Source organism: Pelodiscus sinensis, chromosome 2 (genome assembly GCF_052426305.1).
Source record: "Pelodiscus sinensis isolate ZL-2025 chromosome 2, ASM5242630v1, whole genome shotgun sequence".
Lineage (NCBI taxonomy): Eukaryota > Metazoa > Chordata > Testudines > Trionychidae > Pelodiscus > Pelodiscus sinensis.
Genome location: NC_143053.1, coordinates 179,188,338 through 179,197,448, shown reverse-complemented (window position 1 = coordinate 179,197,448; position 9,111 = coordinate 179,188,338). Strand labels below are relative to the sequence as shown.

Sequence of the window (9,111 nt, the reverse complement as noted above, 5' to 3'; positions counted from 1 at the left end):
GGATTTGATCTCTGTGTATTCAATAGGAAACTTTTATATGAACAGATATAAACTGAACCCCCTTTAATTAAGTTTCAATGAAAACTAGATGGCCTCCTGCTTGTTGTGCAGCATATGGGAGGGAGGAGGGTACTGATGTCAAGGTGTCCTTCCTTTCCCTACTCCTGTACCCTAGCTCCACACAAAGAGAAGGGGATGGTGGAAGCTTGGCAATGCAAGTTTGTCACTCTCACACAGTCTGTCATTCTCACAAACACAGTCCATCCTTCACTCGCCTCCTGACCCAACACATAGCAGGGGAGGGGAGGTGGCAGTTGTTACTACTTGCAAAGTGGGTTGATTGGTCTGTGCATTTCATCATTTTTATTTCTCTTACTCTTAAATTTAATTATTTTGAGTAGTGAGCTCTAAAATGCCTACCTTGTGGTGACTGGAGTCACTATCCCTATTGTAATTGCTGCTCCTGGCCATGGATGGCATGTCCCTGCAAAAGGCAGAGTACAGGGTCTCCTCATGCTGTTCCTGCCTGCAAACATCACTCCTGCAACTCCCATTGATCAACAGGGAGCCATGTCCATAGAAGCTGTGGGCTGTGTGTGTAAACGAGGGGCAGCACATGGTGCCATGGAGCCATTGGTGTACATGTCAGTTGCTTCCAGGAGTGGTGTAGGACCAAGGCAGGAGTAAGCCTGCCTTAGCTGCTTGGTGGTGGAGCAGTGGGGTTCTCTCAGTTAAAGAGGGCCCAGCCAGAGCCTGCTTCCTGAATCTCTGTCCCAGCCCTGAACCTTCTCCTGCACCCAAACTCCTTCCCACAGCTTGCACCCAGAAGCCTCTCCTGGACTCCAATGCCAAGCCCAGAGCCTTTCCCACACTCCCAACCCCTTGGCCCAAGACCAGAGCCTGCACCCCAGCCTGGTGAAAGTGAATGAGGTTTGGGGAGGAAGGGGGATGGAGTGAGCAGGTAAGGCCTCAGAAGGATGCAGCAGGGGTAGGAAGGAAGCAGGGCAAGGGTAGGTGGGTTTGAGGTAGATCTTACATTACATTTAAACTGAAAAAGTGATCTTGTGGTTAAAGAGGTTGGAGACCACTGCTCTAAGCAATCAGTAATGCTTGCAAGAGTTTTCTTCACTTTAAGACTAGTATTCCAGAATGTACTGATTAGAGTGATAAATGAAGATCAGTTCTTCACTGTATGAACTACCAATTGGTATTCAAATACATCAACTATGAAGAGATTGTGACGTTCTAATTTACTTAGTTTCAGTTATAAGATAACACTTTATTATGCAGATCTCAGTTTAATTGATGCTCAGTAAACTAAATTTGCCACAGGGCTGCTTAATCACACTAAATCAGAACTATTGCTTGATTAAGTGTTCCAAACACTCAAGGAAAAAAAACAAATAGACTTCTTTAAGCTGCAACACATACACATGGTTTTAATACAACAAAAACATGTAAATCAGTCAGGTGAAAAGTCATAAACTCAACAATCAGCACTAAAATGTTTCCATTGGAAATGTGTTAAAATTCAAAGTTCTTCATTACCATCTTACTGAAATTTTTTTGTGTGTTTCTAGTCTATACACCACATGTTTTCGGTAATCATGCAAATGTGAATAAAACTTTAAGTGGCAAGTCCATTTACTGCAAAGACCCATTTCAGTTTAGTCAGCTCGAGTAAGAACAAAATCTGCAGAATTCTTCATGTGATAATGCACATTTTAAAAACCATGAACTTTCAGCTGTTCCTCCTTGACAATGCCAATCTGCAAAAGAAAAACACAAATTTCATTAAAGCTTGCTCATTCAGGCACCACCAGATAAAAAGATGCATCAGTCATTGGACATGACTAGGAAGTTCATGCATCAAGGGGAAAGATATTGGTACAATAAAGGATTCACAGCAATTTTCCAGGTTTCGGAATCAAATGAGAGAATTCTCTAGAAGTCTGCCAAAAAATTATATGCCTTAATTTTTATTTAGGATCCTGGTTACTAGAAGCACTGTAGAACAGCTCAATCCTTTACTCTGTTTATCCTTCTGATCTGAACTGCTTTAAAAAAAACCTAATAGAACATGCCTTATAACAAGAAAAAAAGCTATTTTTCCTCCATTCCACAGCACCAGTGCAGTATCAGTTATATTTGTCAAACATTTTTGCTTTTACAACTGGAGGCAAAAATTTCCCCAGAGAATGGGAATTGTTAATTTAATACAGAGTGCAAGAACATTTTGAAACTTTAGATTCCTAGAACATATCAACACCATTATCACAATACTGTAAGAATCTGGTTTTGTCCTTTCAGGTCAGTGTATTAAGAACTGTATTATAGGTTCAACAGCTGGTTAAATGTAAAGAAAAATTAATATACCATTAACAATGAAAGTCTTCCTTAGTTTCAGAGGACGCTAGAATACTGCTAATGGTCTGATGTCACTCACCTCTAAGAGGAATTGGCAAATGTTCTTTCTCTGGTCACCTTGAAGCTGGATAACTTCACCGTATTCAGGATGCTCGATCACAGTACCATTACAAGCAAATTTCTAGAAAACGTGTTGTGAGACATCTTACTATGCTTTACTATGTACTTTCACAACAAGCTGTTTAAGATATTATTGCAGCAAGTATCCACAATTGTGTTGACTGAGAAAATTAAAACTAAACTATTCTGATTTCCAAAGACAGTACAGAAGCTAGTTGGTGACACTAAATTGGCAAGCTGCATTCCCTTCCTGTCTCCGCCCTATCCCCTCCACACACTGCCCTCAAACACTTAGAGCTTGTCTACAATTACCAGGGGATCAACAATGCAAGGAAGGGTTGATTTAGTAGGTCCAGTGAAGACCCACTACATTGACTGAAGTTTGCTCTTCCCATCAACGAAGTGTAGTGTGGTAAGAGCATTTAATATATGTTGACTTGCGTTACACTACAAATGTAACTCAATGGGTAGCTTAGATTAACCATCTACCGAAGTCTAGACATATTAGAAACAAAACAAGGAAAGTCAAGCACAGGAAATTAACATGTAAGATTGGGCTGTCCAATTTGCCATTTGTTTCCAATGAAACTCTTAAAAATGGAAACTAGACATTTATTCTCACTACAATCCAAAAATTGCTGTGCCATCTCTCTATAGATTAAAGAAAGTTTTTTCTGCAGGGGTACAGAGTGATGTCATTACATCACTCTACATCACCCTGCCCCCCCAGCCTCAGAGTCCCCAGAAAGGGAAGAGGTGGCCATGGCTCAGGTTTCTCCCCCCCCCCCCCACCCCGTCTCCGTTGCAGCTTGGGCTCCTGGTCCCCCTGAAAGAGGACCAAGGGGCAGCAGCAGCGGCTCCTCGCTGCACTGGGGGCCCAGATGCTCTGGGACCCAGCCTGGAACCGCCGCTCCCCCCGCAAAGTTAAGTGCGCCAGCACCAGCTTCCTGCAGGGGAGCGAGAAGAGAAAACTGAGACACTGCACCGAAGGCAGCTTATGGAGATGTGTGCACACCGTGGAGGGGAGGAGTAGCTGGAGGCAGCAGTTACCCTCTCGTTCCCAGAGCATCAGGACCCCCAACACAGCAAGGAACTGCTGGTGCCGTCCCCAGCTCAGCCCCAACCCTCTTCCTCCTGGCTGCAGCCAGCCCTGGTGTGCCCCCCTCCAGCCAGGGAGAGGGAGGGGGGGGAGGCCAGGGCTGGCTTTAGTTGGGTGGCTCCCCTGAGAGCCCAGGAGTGAAGTGGCCAGGGTTGGTGTGGCCCCCTGTGGGGGAGAGCTGGGTTTGCTTACCACCAAAGGGGGACAGAGGGGTGGCCTATGTAGCAAGCAGGGGGCATCACCCCCTATTGAAGCTAAAAGGAACATTTATGTCATTGATTTAAGTCTGCCAAATCAACAATGATGCCAGACACTTGTTGCTGGCTCTTAGCCAAATGTGAAAAAGAAGCAGACATGTAGCCAAAAGCCCAAACAAAATACTCAAGTCTCAGAAATTGGTATTACATTCTGATTTCTACATCAAGCAAGCAGCTTTACCTTTTTGAAGGCTTTCACAAGTTTTTTTTTGTCATAGTCATCTGCAATTCCCTGAACAGTAGTTAATGTTTTCCTGCCGTTTCGCTGCTGGATCCTTATATGAATGTAATCCTCAGTCCCGGCCGGGAGTAAGTCGTCACCCTTAGTTGCATCAGCAAAGGGGTCTGCAAAAAAAGGGACAATTTACTATGTAAGAAATATGATAATGTTCCACATATGAGAAAAAGTTTAATAAATCCAGAGCACTAAGAATTTTTCAGCTATGCTTAGGGAGAAGGGCCCTCTTGGAGAACCTTATTACTCTGTTCCTAGGGAACAGAGTTTACAGAAAAAAATCTTGTTCTTTTATCCCAAATAGAACTGCATAATAGCTCACACTAAATCACTAACTTACTGTATTGTTTGACACCTTAAACATTTGCTTTCTCTTCAAAATCTGTTCAGATTAAATAGATATGGCACAAAACTGTTTACTTGTTGAACCATAAACCCTGAAATCCAAGAACTGCAATATTAAAACTTCATTTCACTCAGAACTCCATCAGCTTACAAGGGCTGTCAACTATTATTTCTGTTGAAAAAGTTTCCCTACCAGTGAGAAGTGCTAGTTAGAGTCACCATACTTTAAAAAAACTGTATATAATGGTGCTAAAATGGTCTTCAAGACATAGTAACAAACACTGGCAGATACCAGACACTTTGCCCAATACAACTGGTGCCTAGTTTCAGGCAAAAAGCCAATGCAATTAATTTTGGCCGGTTACACAACAGCAACATTGAGACAGTCTTCAACTGTACTGAAGCATGGGGAAGAAGAGCCAACTGTTTTTAGAAGGGGTAAAGAAAAAAATGCTTCCTGTTTTCCCTCAATCAGTTTGTATTCTCCACCTCCAAACAAAGGCAAAAGATTTATACCATCTAAAGAGAAACCAGAATATACATTTTCTAGCCAATTTAGATTAGACCTGCATATTTCCCAAACAGCTCCTTCACTTGCTACATATCATTCTTCAGCTAAAGTAGGTAATGAGCTTTAGGTCAAGATTTACAGAAATTACTTCATAAGGTGTTTAGCTTGCATGTTTTGAAGTTCAGGGCATTTTAAGGCATCAAATCCATCAAAATTTGGGGTCCAAAAATTACTAACATCACTTAATTACCTACCTATACAACTCCAATACTTCCAGAACCAGAATACTCCAAGAGAAGGAAGGCTCACGCCAAATAGCACTAGCAAACTAGCTTGGCAGAAGGCAAGAGACAGCCCTGGCCTGCCACTACTAATAGGGGGGAGAGCACAGAAAAGAGGCCCAATGGCTTGGGATTAAAAGCATCGAGATCAGCAGGCCCAACTCTGGCCTGTCAGGAACTAGCAGGAAGGAGAGACAAGTTGGTTCCCTTTTCTCCACACCCCTGCTAAAGAATCCAAAGATTCGGGATCACAGATGAATCCACAGAGTATCTCATTAAAAGACAGTGGGAATACACATAAGAAAGGTTTAAAACTTGGGGCAAGTGGACCAGAACAGGGATTTCACGTCCGTGCCCAGAATTTGGGATTCCCGAGGCAGCATGGCACCAGAACCTGGAAAGCCTTCCTGAAGGACTTAAGAGTTCTCGACACCCCACGAGCCATGCAGGCGAATGCCTGGGACGGCGCTAAACCAGGGCATGTGGCAGGATCGGGCAGGCAAATTTTTCCCCGCTGAAGGGGAGCAGACAGCGGAGAAGGGAAGCCCAGGACAAGCCGGTGCCGGGGCAGCCCCAGGGGGTGGCTACAAGGCCGGGGAGAGCGGGGCGATCGCTCAGTGGCGCTGCGCAGCACGGAGGGGACCAGCCCGGGCACTGCCAGGGATGCTGGAGGGGGGCGGACTGAGTGTGTGTGTGTGGGGGGGGTTACGCCAGAGCAGCGCCCCCGCCCTAGCGGGACAAGGACACCGGCCTGAGACCGGCCCTCACCAGTCTGATCCCCCCCCCCACGCCCGGCAAAGCGCACCCCCGCGGGGCAGCGGACACCCGCCTGAGGGGCCGGCGCGGCGAGGCCGGAGGAAGCGGGGCTGGCGGGCCGGGCTCACCGAAGGAGTGGAGGTTCTGGATAGTGGACATGCGACTCAGTGGGGAGGCGCTGAGCAGGGGAGAAGGCCGCGGCTGGGTCCGCCCGGGTCACGTCTCACTGGATCCGCAGGGAGAAGAGAAGGGAGGGAAAACAAACCGCGAGGGCTGGGGGGGAGGGGCGGCAGCAGGGAGCCGGGCCGGGCAGCGAGCGGCAACGGCAGCAGCGACTGCTCCCCTCGCAAAATGGCCGCCCGCTCTTATACCCATCCCGTGCCCCAGCCTCGGGCACGTGACCTCCGTCGGCCCGGGGCATCCTGGGGAACGGAGTCCTCCCAAGCGGGCAGCAAGCCGCCGCCGAGCGGCGTGGGAACTACAGCGCCCAGCATGCACCGCGCCGCCGACGCCAGCGGCCCGGCTCGCTTCGTTCCCCCCCTTCCCCTTTTAGCCCCCCCCGCGGTGTGTCTGTCTCTCCCCAGAGCCCCGCCCCGAGAGTGCGGGCTCGCGTGGGACGCTGCAAACAGGGACGAGAGACGATGACACCCCCCGGGGCAGAGTGTGTGGCCCCGCCCGCCCGGGGCATGGCCACGCAGTGCAAGGGGGGGGGCTGCGCGCCCTACGGGCTGGGGGGGGGGACACTAGACTGGAGGGATGTGTCGCCCCGTCCCACAGACCTAGCGCCGCGTGCCCGCTGCCTGCGCAGCCCCTCGCCCTGCGCGCCCTCCCAGCCTGTGCCGGGGCGCTGCGGGACCCCCCGCCTGCCCCCGGGGGAGCAGCCGCATAAGGCGCTCGGGTTCCTCCCTGCCCCGGGCTGAGGGGCGCACAGACCGCAACGCGGTTCGCCTTCCCGAGGATCGCTAGCGCAGAGCGCTCTGCAGGCGGCTCTCGTGAGAGACATTGGGCGGCGCAATGTGTGTCTCATAGTATACAGCTCCCTCCGCCAAACAACCCATGCCGTGCAATATTTAACCTATTAGCCTTCCCCTACGTTGCGGACTAAACGTTATGAAATCTCCCTTTTCCCCCCTACACCACTCCTGAGAGACAGATACTTCTAGGCCACATTCTCATCCTCTACTCTTCAGTCTAGGTACGGTGCAGTTGTATATTCTGCATAGTTTACTCCTCCCCCACATCCCATTGGAGCATAAATACTGCAAAATACACACACATACCCTCCTGGGGAATAGTACACAGACTATATGCTACTTATTTCATGCCTCAAGGCGTCATTCCGTGCAATATTATTATATTGGCATGACCACACTCCTACAATTGAGGCTAGGTTCAGTGTGTCATTTAAGCAGACACTTTTTTGTTTTAGTGAAAAGAACATGGTGTATGTAACCAAATTTACAGCTCAGAATCTGTGAATAAATTTTTACATTTATGAAGATTTGCAAGTAAATCTGTTATTTATCTTATGAATGAAAGTTAATTAAAAATAGGTCCTTTTGGGAAAAAAATCGGTGAGTGGCTCATTGGTTTTGTTTTGTTGGTGGTGGTTTTTGTTGTTGTTGACAATTCTATCTAACAAATCCTTTCTTTAATATCCTCCAGTATTTCCATGCAGCTAATTTATTGTAAACTAGTGCCTAATGCACATTTCAAGAAACAAGGTTACTTATAATTAAGCAATGTGATTAATGACTGTTAGTGTCTAATTTTCCCTTTTTCAAAATGATGCTTATATACCCTACAATAAGACTGAAGTCAAACTGCCCTCAGGAAAAAATGTTAACATCCCCTTCCCCTCCAGTTCTGTAATAAATTGGACCATAAACTGAAGAAATAATTATGTCTCAGACAGGATGAGACCATCCCAGAACTGCAGGCACTGTTGTGCTGGAATGAGGTAGACAGTGATATGTCTACTGATACCCTCACAATTATTCTCCACTTCCCTCCCTTTAATGTGAGCAGAGGACTATTGTGTGTGAACAGAGATGGCAACCTCCAGGGGGCTTAAGCCGAGAACTAGAGTGTGAGCTCCTGTCTTCCCTACAATATATCCTGGTCCACTCTTGGTAACTGCAGGGCCTCTCCAAAAATTCAACTCAACACAACATCCCCTTCTCTTGCCCGATGCTGCAATTTCATTAACCCTTCCTTTATTTTTTTTATAATGGAGATTGCCTATCTCCTAGAACTGGAAGGGACAAAAGGTCATTGAGTTTTGCCCCAAATGGTCTCCACAAGAATTGAACTTACAACCCCAATGCTCAAACCACTGAGCTATCCCTTCCTGTCACTATATGTAATAAGAAAAACTGAGAGAAGGCCTTTTTATCTACCTCTTCATATCCTTCTCTTGTAAAAAAAAAAAAAAAAAAAAAGATAAAAACACGGACATCAATTCTATTAGGAAATAGTTCATTTTAAAGGGGTTAAGTTTGGTTAAGTGTAACATCTGTCCAAAGTACAAGCCACAGAAGCAAGAAAATGCCAAGTTATGTGATATCCTTAAATGGACCCTCACATCCCTCAAGTAGGTTTACACTGCTATCACAGATTCCACAGCCTTCACATGAAATTATCTTCTGATTTCAAAAGATAGCACACACTTCTCAAAACCTGTTACATCTCTTTCACACCATTATAAAGCAAAACTTTAATCTCAACTTCAGCAACATTAGCAAATGTTCAACATTGACATATGTGCATACTAAATGAAGATGCCTTATGTATTTGTGGGGAAACAAGGCCTATGAACCAACCGAATTTCCAGAGCATGGCGTGCCCCATCTACAACACATCACACTCTTATTGTGGCACTGAATTGGCTATGTACATGCTGAAACTAGGGGTTCTACAAAATCCTATGGCTTTCAGTTGTTTCCATTACATACAGGATTTACAGTTTGGTTCAATGACTTTCACCATTCCCATTATAAAAATTGTTCCAGCACCCCTACATCACCTCACCATCTAGGAATCCCCCATGCCAAGAGAATATGTTTGATTAGGTCAATTATAAGGTTGCTTTGTGCTGCAGTAGCACAAATTAGCCTTATTCAAGGTCAGAATCTAACTCT

General features: G+C 46.3%; 1 protein-coding gene across 1 annotated transcript; it reads right to left on the bottom strand.

The window, feature by feature from the left end:
* Window positions 1-1,409: 1,409 nt before the first annotated feature.
* EIF1B (eukaryotic translation initiation factor 1B) lies at window positions 1,410-6,322 on the bottom strand. Its single transcript, XM_075921854.2, has 4 exons — window positions 6,100-6,322; window positions 4,025-4,188; window positions 2,447-2,548; window positions 1,410-1,769 (listed from the first exon to the last, which is right to left on the bottom strand). Exons 1-4 carry the CDS (start codon window positions 6,128-6,130, stop codon window positions 1,725-1,727), a joined length of 342 nt encoding a protein of 113 aa, XP_075777969.1. The 5' UTR covers window positions 6,131-6,322; the 3' UTR covers window positions 1,410-1,724.
* Between the last annotated feature and the right edge of the window lie 2,789 nt (window positions 6,323-9,111).